General features: G+C 44.1%; 1 protein-coding gene across 1 annotated transcript in view; it reads right to left on the bottom strand.

Moving 5' to 3' along the window:
* Positions 1-2,688: 2,688 nt before the first annotated feature.
* LOC122931874 (ephrin type-A receptor 6-like) overlaps positions 2,689-21,675 on the bottom strand; it is a 275,273-nt gene continuing 256,286 nt past the window's right edge. Inside the window, exon 3 of the mRNA XM_044285926.1 lies at positions 2,689-3,360. Within this exon, the coding sequence (XP_044141861.1) occupies positions 2,689-3,360 (672 nt within the window). The remainder of the gene's footprint in view (positions 3,361-21,675) is intronic.

Genomic DNA, 21,675 nt, shown 5'->3' on the forward strand with positions numbered 1-21,675 from the left:
GTCATGCAAGACGGAAAACAAAGTCCTGTCGACAGGACTTTGTTTTCCGTCTTGCATAGCGGGAACCAGACGGACCCGTTTTGATTCCCATAGACTTCTATTAGGACGGAGAGCAAACGGGATGCCTTTTAAATGCGTCCGTTTTGCATTCCGTCATCATGCAAGTCTATGGCCAGAAAAACGGATCCGTCCTTCCGTCTTATGGATTCCGTTATAACCCTGTTATAACTGAAAGCCATAACGGATTCCATAACGCTAGTGTGAACCCACCCGAACAGGCTCTGTTCACATCACACTTATGCATTCTGTTTAAGGTATATGCCGGGATGTACACTTTAAATAGATAAAAAAATATCTATCTATCTAATATCTATCTATCTAATATCTATCACTCTCATATCTATCACTCTCATATCTATCACTCTCATATCTATCTATCTATATTTACCGGGATATTTTATATGTCTGTTTTTTATGAATATGGTTTGCATAGAATAGCATAGTCTAGGTCAACATTCCATGCCTTTTTGGGGTTTCTTTGTAGTATATATCGTCGGCAGAGAAGGTAAAATGTCACTCTTTTGACATCTGTCTAGCTAATGTACTCACATGAACATATTTAGGGGGAGATTTATCAAACTGAAGGAGCTGTGAAAAATGAAAGGTGGAATCTGATTAGTTGCTATGGGCGACTAAGTCAGTTCTACTTTACACCAGTTCGATAAATGACCCCCTTAGTGTCTACTTCCAGACTCCGGAGCTTTTTCTCCGCTTTACCTTAAATTAATGTTGTGCTATGATCCGGGACCCAATAAAACCACAACAAATGAAAGCGCTTGTATTATCTTGATAATACATACAGTAGAATTTTATAACCTGAAAACGCACTTTAAAACAAACATTTCCCCTCTAAAACATCTGTTAGCAACGTCTTAAAAAAGCATTAAAGAAGCTTTCAAAGTACATAATAATATAACAAGTAGAGCCTGACTAGTGGCTTAGGGAGTAAGTCGAGGGTCCCATTAGCATAGCAATGATGAAGACATGGCAGGCTAGAAGGAACAGAGCAGCTTAAAGGGGTTGTCAATTTTAGACAATTCCAAGAACCCAAATGAGTTATGAGGGTGGGTCCGGACCCTACTGTATGTTGGATCAATCCATTGGGTAAGGCCTCATGCACATGACCATATAATGGCTCTGTCTTTGACACTGTTAGGTGCTTTTACCCTGTAGGCCTCCAATTTATTTGGAGATTTATTTTCGGACAAATTACTTATAAGTCTGACAGGAAAACGCTGTGCATGCTCCATCGGATGCCATCTGTATAGAGCTGTTCTCTACAAGATTGCTTCTAAAAGAGAATAGCTCTGTACATCAGGTACTCGACGGAGCGTCGGACAGCAGCAGAGTCCTGTATGTGCCACCTGCCTTCTGCATGAGACCTCATGCGTCTTCCAGAATCCACATCAAATGGTGCACATTGTGTGGCTCAGTTTGCAGTGTAAATGCGAGTTTGCCGTCGATTTCACCCTGTGCACTGCAAACCAATATAGATTGACCTGCTACAGCAGGGGTAGGCAACCTCCGGCACTCCAGCTGTTGTGAAACTACAACTCCCAGCATGAATACTTGCTCTGCTCTTCTAAGAACTTACATAGAAATGAATGGAGCATGCTGGGAATTGTAGTTTCACAACAGCTGGAATGCCGAAGGTTGCTGATCCCTGTGCTACAGATTTAAAATCCACAGGACAGGTCAAGTTCTGGTGGTGGTCGATTTTATGCAGCATGTGGGTAAGATTTTTTTAAATCTCACCTACTTTTTGGTGCTACTGTAAGGCCTCATCCACACGTCAGTGTTTGGTCAGTGATTTCCATTACTGACTTGTAAGCCAAAACCAGGTTCGGGTCAAAACCACAGAAAAGGTGCAGAACTTTCCATTATACATTATCTCTGTGTAGGCTTCACTCATGGTTTTGGCTCACAAATCACTGATGGAAATCACTGACCAAACACTTAAAGGGGTTGTCTCACTTCAGCAAGTGGCATTTATCATGTAGAGAAAGTTAATACAAAGCACTTACTAATGTATTGTTATTGTCCATATTGCTTCCTTTGCTGGCTCGATTCATGTTTCCATCACATTATACACTGCTCGTTTCCATGGTTACAGCTTTTTCCTATAATGTGCAAGCATGGTCACTGCTGCTGGATTGCAGGGTGGTCTGTAACCATGGAAACGAGCAGGGTATAATATGAAGGAAAAATGAATAAAGCCAGCAAAGCAAGCAATATGGACAATCACAATACATTAGTAAGTGCCTTGTATTAACTTTCTCTACATGATGAATACCATTTGTTGAAGTGACACAACCCCTTTAAGTGTGAACAAGGCCTGATACATTCCGCTGCAAAAATCTGCAGCATATCCACCCCATGTGGCTGCGCCCTCAAAGACATTTGGATGATAACTACATACTTCAGATTGCTAATTATTGCTGACCACACCACCAATATTTGCCAATCTTCTCCAAATAATTTCTATTCAGCTCTTGCAATTTTTTTTGTTTTATTCAAACAATTTTTCTACAAAAATGCTACAATCGCTAACAATGACAAGGAAAAATCTAAAGAACTTAGATCTAGAGAACTCAAAAACCACATAAAATTGTAAAATGTGTTCAAAAATCACTCACCATGGCAGGTTCCATCCAACTCCTCATAGCCAACACTGCAGACACATCGTCCTAGAGGTACAAGCCAGTCCCCATCAGCTCCACAGTACAATTTAGGAGTGTCCCTCTCTTCCGCGTACTTTATACAGGACCCTCTGACTTCAACAAGGGAAGACGAATCAACTCTTGGAATGGTATCCGGAAACATTGCCAGATTGCGCACCATATACGGACACTTTTTGTAGTAGACTCTCACAGAGACTAAAGCAATGCAGGCACCAATGTCTTGGAAAGCAAGGTAGAATCCTTTTTTAGAAATGGGACCCACCTCCCGCACTTCAGTGTTGAGTTTGAGGATGCGATCACCCAAATCCATCTGGGTGAAGCTTTCGTCAGCAGCAATGGTGTCTATCTTACTATACTGGCTTGGCTTGAACTTTTGTCCATGTGCCTCATCGGATTCAATGTAGTAAAGGTTAAATGTCTCCTTGCAGGTGCCCACCACCCAAGGAATGCTGTTACAGTCCCTGAGTGTAAATTTCATCTCCACAAACACTTTTTGCGCAGCATCCCGAGAGATCCAGTTGGTACGAAGCCAGTTGTTCTGATTTGCCTCCATGACGTTACATACCTGGTATGTATGAATAGGTCGGTTGTATTCATCCATTTCTGTGATGGCATCCCACTGTCAATACAAACACAAAGTAATATCAATTACACTGACTTACAGTACACCGGAACAGAGCAAAACCAATGACTGACCTGATAATACAATAAGACAGAATAGAGCAAGAAATACCATCACTGAGGACATCTTGTCTATTCAAGTGAATATATTCTCCTTGTGGTGGCTGTAAAATAGAACTTCATTAAAGGGGTTGTCCAGATTTTTTTTTAGACGCCCCTCCCCTGGTGGAACCGGTTTAGAGAGCTGTACTTACTTGCCCTCTGCCACCTGTTCGGGCTCTGTGGCTCCCCAGCTGTCTTTACCAGAGTTCTGGTCCCCAGCATACAAAGTTCCTGCTTGGAAGGGGTCACGTACACTGCTGCAACCTGAGACTAGCCTCAGTGGTGATGTATCCATGCCACATGCCACCTCCACTAATTGGCGACAGCAGCGCATGTGACCATGTTTGTGCAGAAAGTGTACAGGCAGGGACAGGAAGTCCGGGAAGAGAGGTCAAGAGCCACGGACCACAAACTAAGTGACAGGGAGCAGGTAAGTATAGCTCTCTTCACAGGTCCTGTGAGGGAAGGGGACTTAAAAAAATTCTAAACAACCCCTTTAAATATAGACTTTTTTAACTGCATACTTTCTTATTGTAGAATCGGATTGGCCATAGACCTTACAGGGAAATATCCTGGTTGGCTGATGCCCTGGGGGCCGGTCAAGCCCCTATCTCTGCCACTGGCTGGGTACATCATAAGCTCTCAACAGTAATTAACGCTGTGAGAATCAATCAGGTACTCTTGTACCAGCGACATGCCCTTCTGAATTCAACTGCTGTGGCCCACACCTCACCTCCTAAGCCCCCTGCTCCATATCTTAATCAGAGACAACTGGAAGAGCAGGAGACAAAAAATGGCAGCTATTGATGCCCAACTCAGAGGGACAGCTTTTGGGGCAGTACATTGTATTGTGGTATGTTGTATTTTGCACTGTTATTGCTGACCCTACTTTTGTTGCCCCGTCTTTTGTCAATTTAGACCCTTCTATAATATGGGGCCACTTTTAGGTATTTTTTCCAGGGCCACTTTATGTTCCCAGTCCACCCCTGTGTACAGTATTTATTATACCACAAAATAATATATTTCACAATTTTTCATATGTAGAATAGAAGGGCCTGAATGGAGGTTGTTACTTTCCAATTTCTTGACTTGAGAGTGGTTGTCTGTTTTAGAAAACCCACAATCAAAACCCCTATTCTGAGTTCTCAGAGGGGATCCCCCATTCAGGACCCTCATGTATAAACCAGCAAATAAAGAGCATCTCACTCTAGAGCATTCGCTACCTCAGTGCATAACGGGGCAACCTGTTAATTTCAGTGGGCACAATGTAATACAGTGAAACTTCTTCGAGACGACCACCCAAAAATGCATTAAAAATTTGTCCTCTCAAAGAATATGGCAGTAAAGCATACATGACGTCACAGGAAATGTCCTCTCATTAAGGGGGTGGTTTTCTTAAAGAGAAACTGAGCTTCATTTCTCTTTTAGTGGTGCTATGGCTGATTGCTGGGTGTCCGAGCGGTGCGATAACTTGTGATCACCTTATTTTTTGGGGGAAACTCTTCCAAAAAGTTTAATTCTGTTAAATCTGCAACATCTGCTAGTGTTACTGTACATACAGATATTGGATTCATTTTTACCCTAAATATTGGAAGGGATGAAAACCTGTGGTGAATAAACTATATAACCGACTAGCTGCAGATTAGAAAATCCCACAGTATGCTCTAAATTCCACACAGATTTTTCTCGCCAAACGTGGATGAGCTTTCTAATCATTAAAACGTTACCCGATATTTAAAGTGTCCCCTTTCCACAGGATGGAGGAGGACTGGTCTGTCTGACTGGTGAAAGACTGACCACTAGGACACCTATCATACACAAAAATATAGGTTATGTATCCTAGCTATCATGTCAATAATTGCTGTGCTGCTCTTCACAATTTCCATAGAGATGTATGCAACAGTAGTAGTGCACATGCTTGACTGCTGCTCCATTCATATGGGGGACACAGGACCAGGGGTGGACTGCGAACTTAAAGTGGCCCTGAAAAAGAAAAAAACTAACTAAAAGTGGCCCCATTTTGTAGGCAGGTCCAAATTAACTGAAGACGATGCAACTCAAGTAGGTGGGGTCAACAATACAATGGTGAAAAATACCATCCCAGCAGAATCAAATAACAGTGTAGCACAATATACTGCTCCAAAAGCTGGCCCTCTGTGGTGGCCATCAATAGCTACCATCTTCTGTCCTCCAGGTGAGGTGTGGGCAACAGCAGTTGAATTCAGGCGGACATGTGCAAACACTGGCTAGGTACATGAGTGCCTGATTCTTACAGCGTTAATTACTGTTGAGAGGTCATTATGTACCTGGTCAGCAGAAGAGAGGAGGGCTGGGGATTGGCCTACCAGGAAAATTTCCCTGTAGGTTCAATGGCCAATCCTCCCCTGCACAGGACCCCCTTTCTTATAATCTGTGGGGGTCCCAAAGGTAAGACACTCCCTTTCCTGTGCAACGGGGATACATTTGAATCTTTGCACAACTCCTAAAAACATTTCAAATCATCTTTAAATTGCAACTTAAAGGTCGTCTCCATCTCTGATCATTTAAAATAGTTATCAGCAAACTTTCACAGCTGTCAAGAAAATGTATGTATATATATATATATATATATACAGTACAGACCAAAAGTTTGGACACACCTTCTCATTCAAAGAGTTTTCTTTATTTTCATGACTATGAAAATTGTAGATTCACACTGAAGGCATCAAAACTGTGAATTAACACATGTGGAATTATATACATAACAAAAAAGTGTGAAACAACTGAAAATATGTCATATTCTAGGTTCTTCATAGTAGCCACCTTTTGCTTTGATTACTGCTTTGCACACTCTTGGCATTCTCTTGATGAGCTTCAAGAGGTAGTCACCTGAAATGGTTTTCACTTCACAGGTGTGCCCTGTCAGGTTTAATACGTGGGATTTCTTGCCTTATAAATGGGGTTGGGACCATCAGTTGCGTTGTGGAGAAGTCTACCGAATAGACTGTTAGAATTTGTATTATGGCAAGAAAAAAGCAGCTAAGTAAAGAAAAACTGCTTTTTTCTTGCCATAATACTTGCCATAATACAAATTATAACAGTCTATTCGGTAGGACTATAAGCTGTGTATCCACCTGACTTCTCCACAACGCAACTGATGGTCCCAACCCCATTTATAAGGCAAGAAATCCCACTTATTAAACCTGACAGGGCACACCTGTGAAGTGAAAACCATTTCAGGTGACTACCTCTTGAAGCTCATCAAGAGAATGCCAAGAGTGTGCAAAGCAGTAATCAAAGCAAAAGGTGGCTACTTTGAAGAACCTAGAATATGACATATTTTCAGTTGTTTCACACTTTTTTGTTATGTATATAATTCCACATGTGTTAATTCATAGTTTTGATGCCTTCAGTGTGAATCTACAATTTTCATAGTCATGAAAATAAAGAAAATTCTTTGAATGAGAAGGTGAGTCCAAACTTTTGGTCTGTACTGTATATATAGTCAGTGTATTGCTGCATAACTTTTATTACATTTGAAAATATCGCTACCGCAATAAAACAGGATTATGCCAATTGCCAATATATCTCAGAATTCCTCTTTAGTGATAATGTACTAGTAAGGTTAAGCATAGCGCGGCTTCTACAGGTAATATTACATTACAGACATCCTATTGTCAAGCCTTCCATACAGCGGCAAGCATTCATATAATATCACCCAAACAGCAGACAGCTCTGCCAGCAATCCTGCCATTCAATTCAATGGATATATCCAAAATGAAGTTTGACAAGATCTTTGACTATACAGCAGCTATAAATCAGTACTAAAATATGATAGAAAACCAAGTCATTGTAAAGTTGAAGCCAACAAACTAAAATCCCTTCAGCCGCAATGCATTAACACGTACACAGCAAGAAATATGAGGTTAAAGGGGTATGAGGCTTTAGTAAATAAAGTTTATTCTTTGTATAATGGAAAGTGATATGATTTCCTCAGAAACATTCTCTATTATGTTTCTGTATTATGTATTATATTTCTACTGTTTTCAACTTTTATTGCTTTCGTGCTTTCTTCCAGCGGACACAAATCTGTCCTGGCCTTGGGATAGGCACGACTGAAACCAAACCAAGCAGCTGTGTGTCCACCGCAAGACATATTTTATCCACGGGAATCAATGGGATAGTACAATATTGATGGCCTATCCTCAGGATAAGTCATCAATATCAGATTGGAGGGATTCCAAAAAACAACCCCCCCCCCCTCCACTTCTATAGGCCGCAGCTCTCCGGTCACATTGTATGCAGTATAGCCTCAGCTGCCTCTTCTTTACTCTTCGTACATGGGGACAGCATGCCATACAGTTCTATACTCTCGCCTTGGAGCTGGAACAGCAAGGGCCTGGTGTCCTCCTTCTGGGAGGGACTGTCTGGACACATCGAGGATGAACTGGAAGGTCAGGATGCACTGGCTACACTCGATGACCTGATTATGCTTGCTACCTGCATTGAACTCTGGTTCATAAGGCATCCTGGGAAGTCTGCACCTTTATTTCAGAAGCCCATGCTTCCAGCTACTCATGTTTGTGCAGGAGAGGCTATGCAAGTTTTCCAAAGATGAGCACCAGCATAGGCGCAGCTATAACTTGTGCATCTATTATAGTGACAGAAGTTGCGGCCCAGACCTATTCACTTGAATGGAACTAAAGTGCACATAGGCCGTGTGACCAATGAATGTGACATCACTGGCCTAGGAAGCACCGGAATGCTGCAGTCTCTTCAAACAGGTGATCAGCGGGTGTTCTAGGAGTCAGACCACCACCAATCACATACTGATGACATATCCTGAGGACAGCCCATCGGTAATTCACATCGGGAAAGCCCCTTTAAACAATAAATGTTCCTCTTAAGTGGGTTTTCAGAGTGTTTAAAACTGAAGACCTATCCTCAGGATAGGTCACCAGTATCTGATCACCTGGCAACCCTCTGATCAGCTGTTTGCAATGCCTGCGGTGTTTTGGTGAACACTGTGGCTGCAGCATCCCACTTAAGTGTGTAAAAGGGACACTTTAAAAATCTGCCTATTTATTTAATGCATGTGCAATGTATGGTATTTCCTATTTATCAGTCTGGCAATGTCATTACACCCATTCACCCGTAGGTGGTGCTGGCGCCAAACAATATATATAGCCAGGGGTTTGCTAATAAAGTTTGTTAAAGAGGAAGTTCAGAGTGTTGTAGAGGAGGAAAGCAAGTGTATGGAGGAGAGAAACAGGCCTTATCCACTATGTAGCTGCAATATATTTCCTCCGGGACCTGATCAATCCTAGAGAGGACAAACTAAGAGTAGTTACAGCAGCTTAGCACTTCACAGTAAGTCTACGTCTAAATATGAAGCGAGCCTAGTGAAGGTCAGAGCTGAGTCTGGCCTATGGAGTTCACAAGCACAAGTGGCCAAGAGTAACTTTCCTAGTTCCTGGACACGACTGGATAATTAAAGGCCATAATTATCCTTATTCACTAGAAGCCTTCCGGGATATAGTGAACCTGAATACTTAAGGAGAGCATCCTGCAAATAATGTCACAGAGAGTTTGCCTGCCACGAGGGATAAACACCCTTATTGGATAGCTCAAGATAAGTAGAAAACAGTATATTTAGTAGTTCTATGGAAAGTGGACTTAAAGTAAATCTAATTATTCTTCGCCTGTAAAGCTAAAGTACTAGAGAACTCAACTGACATTTGTCTAAACCTGATAAAAGGAATTCTATTGAACTTAATTCTAAGTCATCACTCATGCCATACAAATGAACTGTACCTGTACTGACTACCTGAAGACAATTGATTTAGTAAATGTTCAACTGTTTGATTACAACCGATTCCTCATCATTTCTACTACTACACTCAACATTTGCAACTTACGGTGCTGGCGTCACGGACACATGGGCCCAGCCACCAAAGCATCTTAAACACCTATACCTTCAAGGGCACCTCAACTTCCATATGGCTGGTGTTCCCTGCAATAGAGAGTGCCCCGGAGGATTTAGTGCTGTCTTCCCATCCACTGCACGCCGGCCCAGGGAGGCTCTGCTAACCGTGAGTAAATTAACTACTACCCTCATTGGCCCACCGTAGCCTCACGTGTTTCCCCTGTGGTCTGGCTTGTTGCATGGTCTCTTTGTACTTAATAAAGCACAGCTCCTTCCACTGGATAGCGTTGCATTGCAGCTAAGCCACTTTCACTTGAATGGAACTGTTCTGAACCCAAGCCATGTGACCAATGAACGTTACATCATAAGTCTAGGAAGAGGCCATGGCTCTCAACAAAGCGCCTCAGCTTCTTCAAACAAATGATCAGCGGGGGAGCATGGCGTCGGAGCCCCACCGATCAGATAATGATGACCTATCCAGAGGACACTTGGACACCCCCTTTAACTCACATCAAGCAGGAATCATAAAAACCGTAAGGAATTTAGACAGAAGGCATATAACAACATGGTTTATTGTTCATTTAAAGAATACCCTATATTTGCTGAACCTGTAATATTCAGTTAACCCAAAAAATAAAAAAATATGTAAAGATACCATACACAAGCAACTAAGAGGCTTGAGCTGAAGTGCAAAGTCCAGGAGTTAGAGAACAATGTAACGCCGAGCTTTCTGCTACATTCAAAGAAAGTCTCCACTCCAGTAATTAATCCTTTTCTCCCCTATGCTTGGTAAGAATAAATATACAAATTATCGGTAAGTAAAAACCCCACTGGTGAATGGTATATTATTTATCAGAATTAAGCTAAAATGTCAGCCTGCCTCCATGCATGGAAATTTAGAGTGGTTTAACTGCTTTTCAATGTGCCCATAATTGGACCAGCACAAAATGTCTTTGGAAGATTTAACTAGGCAATGCGACTATTGAGCACATTGACACAACGGCTACAAATTAATTACCTGCTGGAGCGGGCATGAAAAGATAAACCTACTTATTTCCGGGGATGTAGCTACATTTTGTATGAGTAATAGAAAGCACTTAGGATCCAGAGGCTCATGAAAAACAAATTGCTACCAAATAAGTAAGATAACAGCAAAACAGTGACACTTAATTTTTTTTTGAAACTATATGACGATGTCTGGCCACATTACCCAGGCACTTATCTCCAGAAGCGCAGCAAAATGTCACCACTGCTTTGGAAAGTTGTTTTAGCTGCATAGATACAACAATTATAGTGACCTTAGCAATAAGGGACACTGATTCAGCAATGGTTTAAGAGCCATCTGGGCACATTTATCAGATTATTGTCTCAGCGGAGCAACTTCGGTGCAGATGCAAAGAACCATTATACCAAAACTGATCTTAAGAACCATCAAGTCGTCCAGCTGTCAGTTAACTTATTGTAGATGGAATGGAGCCAAGTGACTCATTACTGTCTTTCACGGGCGCCTTTCAATGTAGACCACTGGCAAAAAAAGTGGTGCAGCACCGAGGCAGTCTAGATGCAGGTTATACACTCGGAAAGTCTTCAGACCCTTTCACTTCTTTGACATTTTGTTAAGTTGCGACCTTGTGCTAAAATAAAATAAAATAATGTATTCCCCATCAAACTGCACTCAATCCCCATTGATTAAAATGAAAACAGAACTTTAGAAATGTTTGCAAATGAATTCAAAAAGAAAAAAAAATACTATTTTGCATGGACCTAAGTACTCAGACTCCCATTTCTCCTGACCATCATTGGGTATTACCACACATAACGGCTGTGCTGCATTTTTAGAGTAGCAAAAAAAAGAAAAAAAAAGAAGCACAATAAAACACATGAGGGTTTTGCAACAACATACTTATTGCATTTTCTTCCAGCAAAGGGAAAACACCCAGCAGACAGAAAAGACTATGGCAGCACCCTTTGAGATGCTTCTACACCTTAAATGGAGTCCACCTGTGATAAATGCAGTTGATTGGACAAGATTTGGAAAGATAATCATTTTGAACAGAACGAGTTTTACTCCAACAATTACCTTATCTACATCAAAGTTTGCGTAGTAAACAGTGTATGAAAATGTAACGGAATAGCAAAATTTAAAAAAGTCTAGTTTTTCAGTTTAAAAGTTTTACTTGAGCAAGGCCCAGTACTGTTAAAAGTGCTTCAGGCATCTGCTTTTGCATTTGGGAACGGTCATTTTTTCCCGTTGCAAAAACCAGCAGTAGTCCCCCAGCATGTTGGGATTCCAGCGGCCTTGATACCTGTTCTCCATTGTAGAAATATCTTTATGGAACCGCTCTCCATGTTCGTCACTTACTTGTCCCAAATTGGGTGGGAAAAAGTCAAGATGGGAATGTAAGAAATCACTTTCAATGACATTCGGCAGCCAAGTTGTTCATATGCTGTAAGCATGTTGTCTACTAATTCAGCATAGTTTGCAGCTCGTCTGTTCTGAAGGAAGTTCTGCACTACTAGCACAAATACATCACAAGCTGCAAGTTCCAGAGGGTTGAGTTTTGTTCTGAATGGGCCATCATGCATTAGTTTGTTGATTTCAGGGCCAATAAAAATTCCGGCCTTTATTTTAGCATCAATTTTCAGTGTGCTTAACTTCTCTTTCAAATACTGGAAACCATTTCCATCACAATCAAGTGCAATTACAAATTTTTTCATTAAACCAAGTTTAATGTGAAGTGGTGGAACATAAACTTGAAGTGGATTGTGTTGTACATTGTACTGACCAACTGTGTGCTTGACTCTGAGAGGCCACTGTCTAATTTTTTAATGATCGCTGTCATCACGACTGTTCCATAGGCTCAAGAAACACATATGCTTTGTGTACCCTAACTGTAGGCCAAGCAGCAGTGCTACAACTTTCAGGTCAGCACTAGTGTTGGGCGCGAATATTCGAAGAGCGAATATTAATCGCGAATATCGGCACTTATTATTTAGAATATAGTGAAATATATTCGTAATTTTGAATATTCTAGATTTTTTTTTTCATCAGTAACCTCCCTTCTTGCTTGTGGGCCAATGAGAAGGCTGCAATGTCTTTGTATGAGCTTAGCAACATCCCTAGCAAATAATAGGAAAGTTGCCTCCCCCTTACTATATAAGAACCACCCCAGCAGCCCTTTTATGCAGTATTTTGCAGATCTGAGAGAGAGCAGTGACATTGTTGTGCTCTGTGCTTTCTTGTCTCATTACATTAGATAGTTAGATAGCTTATATATATAATACAGATAGATAGTGGGAGATAGTCAGTGTAGGTTAGATAGTGATATAGTGTAGCTGACAGGTTCCAGTGCAGTGTGATAGGTTCTGCTGTCCATACATACATGCTACAGACATAGTGCTGTGATGTCACAAGTTCACAACAATTCTTAGTACACCAATGTAGTCAGACCTGTTAAAATGTGAAGTTGCACGTATTGCGCCAAAATATACGCATCACTAATTGCAGATTTGCGCAATCACGAATATATTAGAGCACTCTATCTGAATATAAAGCTATTGTAATGTTCTGTCGTGCCAACCATTTTCTCCAGTCTCAGGAAACTTCTAGCAGCTTAAAAAATGTAGCTATAGTGACCCACGCCTGTATTTTGCGCGCATTACGTGAATATTACATTGATGATTTTTCGCGATCGAGAAAATAATCTCGAATTCGTAAACATATGACTAGAGTTGAGCGAACACCTGGATGTTCGGGTTCGAGAAGTTCGGCCGAACATCCCGGAAATGTTCGGGTTCGGGATCCGAACCCGATCCGAACTTCGTCCCGAACCCGAACCCCATTGAAGTCAATGGGGACCCGAACTTTTCGGCACTAAAAAGGCTGTAAAACAGCCCAGGAAAGAGCTAGAGGGCTGCAAAAGGCAGCAACATGTAGGTAAATCCCCTGCAAACAAATGTGGATAGGGAAATGAATTAAAATAAAAATTAAATAAATAAAAATTAACCAAAATCAATTGGAGAGAGGTTCCATAGCAGAGAATCTGGCTTCCCGTCACCCACCACTGGAACAGTCCATTCTCAGATATTTAGGCCCCGGCACCCAGGCAGAGGAGAGAGGTCCCGTAACAGAGAATCTGTCTTCATGTCAGCAGAGAATTAGTCTGCATGTCATAGCAGAGAATGAGGCTTCACGTCAGCCACCACTGCAACAGTCCATTGGCATATATTTAGGCCCAGCACACACACAGGCAGAGGAGAGAGGTCCCGTAACAGAGAATCTGGCTTCATGTCAGCAGAGAATCAGTCTGCATGTCATAGCAGAGAATCAGGCTTCACGTCAGCCACCACTGCAACAGTCCATTGTCATAAATTTAGGCCCAGCACCCAGGCAGAGGAGAGAGGTCCCGTAACAGAGAATCTGGCTTCATGTCAGCAGAGAATCAGTCTTCATATCATAGCAGAGAATCAGGCTTCACGTCACCCACCACTGTAAGAGTCAATTTTCATAAATTTAGGCCCAGAACCCAGGCAGAGGAGAAAGGTCCCGTAACAGACAATCTGGCTTCATGTCAGCAGAGAATCAGTCTTCATATCATAGCAGAGAATCAGGCTTCACGTCACCCACCACTGTAAGAGTCAATTTTCATAAATTTAGGCCCAGAACCCAGGCAGAGGAGAAAGGTCCCGTAACAGACAATCTGGCTTCATGTCAGCAGAGAATCAGTCTTCATATCATAGCAGAGAATCAGGCTTCACGTCACCCACCACTGTAAGAGTCAATTTTCATAAATTTAGGCCCAGAACCCAGGCAGAGGAGAAAGGTCCCGTAACAGACAATCTGGCTTCATGTCAGCAGAGAATCAGTCTTCATATCATAGCAGAGAATCAGGCTTCACGTCACCCACCACTGTAAGAGTCAATTTTCATAAATTTAGGCCCAGAACCCAGGCAGAGGAGAAAGGTCCCGTAACAGACAATCTGGCTTCATGTCAGCAGAGAATCAGTCTTCATATCATAGCAGAGAATCAGGCTTCACGTCACCCACCACTGTAAGAGTCAATTTTCATAAATTTAGGCCCAGAACCCAGGCAGAGGAGAAAGGTCCCGTAACAGACAATCTGGCTTCATGTCAGCAGAGAATCAGTCTTCATATCATAGCAGAGAATCAGGCTTCACGTCACCCACCACTGTAAGAGTCAATTTTCATAAATTTAGGCCCAGAACCCAGGCAGAGGAGAAAGGTCCCGTAACAGACAATCTGGCTTCATGTCAGCAGAGAATCAGTCTTCATATCATAGCAGAGAATCAGGCTTCACGTCACCCACCACTGTAAGAGTCAATTTTCATAAATTTAGGCCCAGAACCCAGGTAGAGGAGAAAGGTCCCGTAACAGACAATCTGGCTTCATGACAGCAGAGAATCAGTCTGCATGTCATAGCAGAGAATCAGGCTTCACGTCAGCCACCACTGCAACAGTCCATTGTCATAAATTTAGGCCCAGCACCCAGGCAGAGGAGAGAGGTCCCGTAACAGAGGATCTGGCTTCATGTCAGCAGAGAATCAGTCTGCATGTCATAGCAGAGAATGAGGCTTCACGTCAGCCACCACTGCAACAGTCCATTGGCATATATTTAGGCCCAGCACACACACAGGCAGAGGAGAGAGGTCCCGTAACAGACAATCTGGCTTCATGTCAGCAGAGAATTAGTCTGCATGTCATAGCAGAGAATGAGGCTTCACGTCACCCACCACTGCAACAGTCCATTGGCATATATTCAGGCCCAGCACCCAGGCAGAGGAGAGAGGTCCCGTAACAGAGGATCTGGCTTCATGTCAGCAGAGAATCAGTCTGCATGTCATAGCAGAGAATGAGGCTTCACGTCAGCCACCACTGCAACAGTCCATTGTCATAAATTTAGGCCCAGCACCCAGGCAGAGGAGAGAGGTCCCGTAAAAGAGGATCTGGCTTCATGTCAGCAGAGAATCAGTCTGCATGTCATAGCAGAGAATCAGGCTTCACGTCAGCCACCACTGCAACAGTCCATTGTCATAAATTTAGGCCCAGCACCCAGGCAGAGGAGAGAGGTCCCGTAACAGAGGATCTGGCTTCATGTCAGCAGAGAATCAGTCTGCATGTCATAGCAGAGAATCAGGCTTCACGTCAGCCACCACTGCAACAGTCCATTGTCATAAATTTAGGCCCAGCACCCAGGCAGAGGAGAGAGGTCCCGTAACAGACAATCTGGCTTCATGTCAGCAGAGAATTAGTCTGCATGTCATAGCAGAGAATCAGGCTTCATGTCAGCCACCACTGCAACAGTCCATTGGCATATATTTAGGCCTAGCACACAGGCAGAGGAGAGGTTCATTCAACTTTGGGTAGCATCGCAATATAATGGTAAAATGAAAATAAAAATAGGATTGAATGAGGAAGTGCCCTGGAGTCCAATAATATATGGTTATGGGGAGGTAGTTAATGTCTAATCTGGACAAGGGACGGACAGGTCCTGTGGGATCCATGCCTGGTTCATTTTTATGAACGTCAGCTTGTCCACATTGGCTGTAGACAGGCGGCTGCGTTTGTCTGTAATGACGCCCCCTGCCGTGCTGAATACACGTTCAGACAAAACGCTGGCTGCCGGGCAGGCCAGCACCTCCAAGGCATAAAAGGCTAGCTCTGGCCACGTGGACAATTTAGAGACCCAGAAGTTGAATGGGGCCGAACCATCAGTCAGTACGTGGAGGGGTGTGCACACGTACTGTTCCACCATGTTAGTGAAATGTTGCCTCCTGCTAACACGTTGCGTATCAGGTGGTGGTGCAGTTAGCTGTGGCGTGTTGACAAAAGTTTTCCACATCTCTGCCATGCTAACCCTGCCCTCAGAGGAGCTGGCCGTGACACAGCTGCCTTGGCGACCTCTTGCTCCTCCTCTGCCTTGGCCTTGGGCTTCCACTTGTTCCCCTGTGACATTTGGGAATGCTCTCAGTAGCGCGTCTACCAACGTGCGCTTGTACTCGCGCATCTTCCTATCACGCTCCAGTGCAGGAAGTAAGGTGGGCACATTGTCTTTGTAGCGTGGATCCAGCAGGGTGGCAACCCAGTAGTCCGCACAGGTTAAAATGTGGGCAACTCTGCTGTCGTTGCGCAGGCACTGCAGCATGTAGTCGCTCATGTGTGCCAGGCTGCCCAGGGGTAAGGACAAGCTGTCCTCTGTGGGAGGCGTATCGTCATCGTCCTGCCTTTCCCCCCAGCCACGCACCAGTGATGGACCCGAGCTGCGTTGGGTGCCACCCCGCTGTGACCATGCTTCATCCTCATCCTCCTCCACCTCCTCCTCATCCTCGTCCTCCTCGTCCTCCAGTAGTGGGCCCTGGCTGGCCACATTTGTACCTGGCCTCTGCTGTTGCAAAAAACCTCCCTCTGAGTCACTTCGAAGAGACTGGCCTGAAAGTGCTAAAAATGACCCCTCTTCCTCATCCTCCTCCTCCTCCTCCTGGGCCACCTCCTGTTCCATCATCGCCCTAAGTGTTTTCTCAAGGAGACATAGAAGTGGTATTGTAACGCTGATAACGGTGTCATCGCCACTGGCCATGTTGGTGGAGTACTCGAAACAGCGCAACAGGGCACACAGGTCTCGCATGGAGGCCCAGTCATTGGTGGTGAAGTGGTGCTGTTCTGTAGTGCGACTGACCCGTGCGTGCTGCAGCTGAAACTCCACTATGGCCTGCTGCTGCTCGCACAGTCTGTCCAGCATGTGCAAGGTGGAGTTCCACCTGGTGGGCACGTCGCATATGAGGCGGTGAGCGGGAAGGCCGAAGTTACGCTGTAGCGCAGACAGGCGAGCAGCGGCAGGATGTGAACGCCGGAAGCGCGAACAGACGGCCCGCACTTTATGCAGCAGCTCTGACATGTCGGGGTAGTTGTGAATGAACTTCTGCACCACCAAATTCAGCACATGCGCCAAGCAAGGGATGTGCGTCAAATTGGCTAGTCCCAGAGCTGCAACGAGATTTCGCCCATTATCACACACCACCAGGCCGGGCTTGAGGCTCACCGGCAGCAACCACTCGTCGGTCTGTTGTTCAATACCCCGCCACAACTCCTGTGCGGTGTGGGGCCTGTCCCCCAAACATATGAGTTTCAGAATGGCCTGCTGACGTTTACCCCGGGCTGTGCTGAAGTTGGTGGTGAAGGTGTGTGGCTGACTGGATGAGCAGGTGGAAGAAGAGGAGGAGGAAGCCGAGAAGGAGGAGGTGGCAACAGGAGGCAAAGAATGTTGCCCTGCGATCCTTGGCGGCGGCAGGACGTGCGCCAAACAGCTCTCCGCCTGGGGCCCAGCTGCCACTACATTTACCCAGTGTGCAGTTAGGGAGATATAGCGTCCCTGGCCGTGCTTACTGGTCCACGTATCTGTGGTTAGGTGGACCTTGCTACAGATGGCGTTGCGCAGTGCACACTTGATTTTATCGGATACTTGGTTGTGCAGGGAAGGCACGGCTCTCTTGGAGAAGTAGTGCCGGCTGGGAACAACATACTGTGGGACAGCAAGCGACATGAGCTGTTTGAAGCTGTCTGTGTCCACCAGCCTAAATGACAGCATTTCATAGGCCAGTAGTTTAGAAATGCTGGCATTCAGGGCCAGGGATCGAGGGTGGCTAGGTGGGAATTTACGCTTTCTATCAAATGTTTGTGAGATGGAGAGCTGAACGCTGGCGTGTGACATGGTTGAGACGCTTGGTGACGGAGGTGGTGGTGGTGGTGTTGGTGGTACATCCCCTGTTTGCTGGGCGGCAGGTGCCAACGTTCCTCCAGAGGCGGAGGAAGAGGCCGAGGCGGCAGCAGCAGAATAGGCCGAGGCGGCAGCAGCAGAAGAGGTAGCAGGGGGAGCCTGAGTGACTTCCTTGGTTTTAAGGTGTTTACTCCACTGCAGTTCATGCTTTGCATGCAGGTGCCTGGTCATGCAGGTTGTGCTCAGGTTCAGAACGTTAATGCCTCGCTTCAGGCTCTGATGGCACAGCGTGCAAACCACTCGGGTCTTGTCGTCAGCACATTGTTTGAAGAAGTGCCATGCCAGGGAACTCCTTGAAGCTGCCTTTGGGGTGCTCGGTCCCAGATGGCGGCGGTCAGTAGCAGGCGGAGTCTCTTGGCGGCGGGTGTTCTGCTTTTGCCCACTGCTCCCTCTTTTGCTACGCTGTTGGCTCGGTCTCACCACTGCCTCTTCCTCCGAACTGTGAAAGTCAGTGGCACGACCTTCATTCCATGTGGGGTCTAGGACCTCATCGTCCCCTGCATCGTCTTCCACCCAGTCTTGATCCCTGACCTCCTGTTCAGTCTGCACACTGCAGAAAGACGCAGCAGTTGGCACCTGTGTTTCGTCATCATCAGAGACATGCTGAGGTGGTATTCCCATGTCCTCATCATCAGGAAACATAAGTGGTTGTGCGTCAGTGCATTCTATGTCTTTCACCGCTGGGGAAGGGCTAGGTGGATGCCCTTGGGAAACCCTGCCAGCGGAGTCTTCAAACAGCATAAGAGACTGCTGCATAACTTGAGGCTGAGACAGTTTCCCTGGTATGCATGGGGGTGATGTGACAGACTGATGGGGTTGGTTTTCAGGCGCCATCTGTGCGCTTTCTGCAGAAGACTGGGTGGGAGATAATGTGAACGTGCTGGATCCACTGTCGGCCACCCAATTGACTAATGCCTGTACCTGCTCAGGCCTTACCATCCTTAGAACGGCATTGGGCCCCACCATATATCGCTGTAAATTCTGGCGGCTACTGGGACCTGAGGTAGTTGGTACACTAGGACGTGTGGATGTGGCAGAACGGCCACGTCCTCTCCCAGCACCAGAGGGTCCACTAACACCACCACGACCATGTCCACGTCCGCGTCCCTTACTAGATGTTTTTCTCATTGTTATGGTTCACCACAACAACAAATATATTATTTGGCCCAATGTATTGTATTCAAATTCAGCGGGATATAAATTTGAGGCCTAGTATTTAGGCGCTGGGTGACCGGTATGGATTTAGTGACAGAATTAGACTTGGAAATGCACAGAAGCGTGTGTGTGAAGTTATTCTGAATGACCCTATGTGCACCTTCAATATTATATACCCTTTTAGGGATAGATTTCAAATAGCTCTGATATAGCAGAAACCACTAAATTATGAAATTGCTAAATTGGGAATTGTACTTCAACCCAGAACAAAAAATGTGCTTTGACGGACACTAAATATCTTGCCCAGCAACAACAGTACAGCGGTGGGTAACGAGAGATTTAGAGGGATTTAAATTTGAGGCCTAGTATTTAGGCGCTGGGTCACCGGTATGGATTTAGTGACAGAATTAGACTTGGAAATGCACAGAAGCGTGTGTGTGAAGTTATTCTGAATGACCCAATGTGCACCTTCAATATTATATACCCTTTTAGGGATAGATTTCAAATAGCTCTGATATAGCAGAAACCACTAAATTATGAAATTGCTAAATTGGGAATTGTACTTCAACCCAGAACAAAAAATGTGCTTTGACGGACACTAAATATCTTGCCCAGCAACAACAGTACAGCGGTAACGAGAGATTTAGAGGGATTTAAATTTGAGGCCTAGTATTTAGGCGCTGGGTGACAGGTATGGGTTTAGTGACAGAATTAGACTTGGAAATACACAGTAGCGGGTGTGTGTGAAGTTATTCTGAATGACCCTATGTGCACCTTCAATATTATATACCCTTTTAGGGATAGATTTCAAATAGCTCTGATATAGCAGAAACCACTAAATTATGAAATTGCTAAATTGGGAATTGTACTTCAACCCAGAACAAAAAATGTGCTTTGACGGACACTAAATATCTTGCCCAGCAACAACAGTACAGCGGTGGGTAACGAGAGATTTAGAGGGATTTAAATTTGAGGCCTAGTATTTAGGCGCTGGGTCACCGGTATGGATTTAGTGACAGAATTAGACTTGGAAATGCACAGAAGCGTGTGTGTGAAGTTATTCTGAATGACCCAATGTGCACCTTCAATATTATATACCCTTTTAGGGATAGATTTCAAATAGCTCTGATATAGCAGAAACCACTAAATTATGAAATTGCTAAATTGGGAATTGTACTTCAACCCAGAACAAAAAATGTGCTTTGACGGACACTAAATATCTTGCCCAGCAACAACAGTACAGCGGTGGGTAACGAGAGATTTAGAGGGATTTAAATTTGAGGCCTAGTATTTAGGCGCTGGGTCACCGGTATGGATTTAGTGACAGAATTAGACTTGGAAATGCACAGAAGCGTGTGTGTGAAGTTATTCTGAATGACCCTATGTGCACCTTCAATATTATATACCCTTTTAGGGATAGATTTCAAATAGCTCTGATATAGCAGAAACCACTAAATTATGAAATTGCTAAATTGGGAATTGTACTTCAACCCAGAACAAAAAATGTGCTTTGACGGACACTAAATATCTTGCCCAGCAACAACAGTACAGCGGTGGGTAACGAGAGATTTAGAGGGATTTAAATTTGAGGCCTAGTATTTAGGCGCTGGGTCACCGGTATGGATTTAGTGACAGAATTAGACTTGGAAATGCACAGAAGCGTGTGTGTGAAGTTATTCTGAATGACCCTATGTGCACCTTCAATATTATATACCCTTTTAGGGATAGATTTCAAATAGCTCTGATATAGCAGAAACCACTAAATTATGAAATTGCTAAATTGGGAATTGTACTTCAACCCAGAACAAAAAATGTGCTTTGACGGACACTAAATATCTTGCCCAGCAACAACAGTACAGCGGTGGGTAACGAGAGATTTAGAGGGATTTAAATTTGAGGCCTAGTATTTAGGCGCTGGGTCACCGGTATGGATTTAGTGACAGAATTAGACTTGGAAATGCACAGAAGCGTGTGTGTGAAGTTATTCTGAATGACCCAATGTGCACCTTCAATATTATATACCCTTTTAGGGATAGATTTCAAATAGCTCTGATATAGCAGAAACCACTAAATTATGAAATTGCTAAATTGGGAATTGTACTTCAACCCAGAACAAAAAATGTGCTTTGACGGACACTAAATATCTTGCCCAGCAACAACAGTACAGCGGTAACGAGAGATTTAGAGGGATTTAAATTTGAGGCCTAGTATTTAGGCGCTGGGTGACAGGTATGGGTTTAGTGACAGAATTAGACTTGGAAATACACAGTAGCGGGTGTGTGTGAAGTTATTCTGAATGACCCTATGTGCACCTTCAATATTATATACCCTTTTAGGGATAGATTTCAAATAGCTCTGA

This window comes from Bufo gargarizans, chromosome 3, assembly GCF_014858855.1.
Source record: "Bufo gargarizans isolate SCDJY-AF-19 chromosome 3, ASM1485885v1, whole genome shotgun sequence".
Lineage (NCBI taxonomy): Eukaryota > Metazoa > Chordata > Amphibia > Anura > Bufonidae > Bufo > Bufo gargarizans.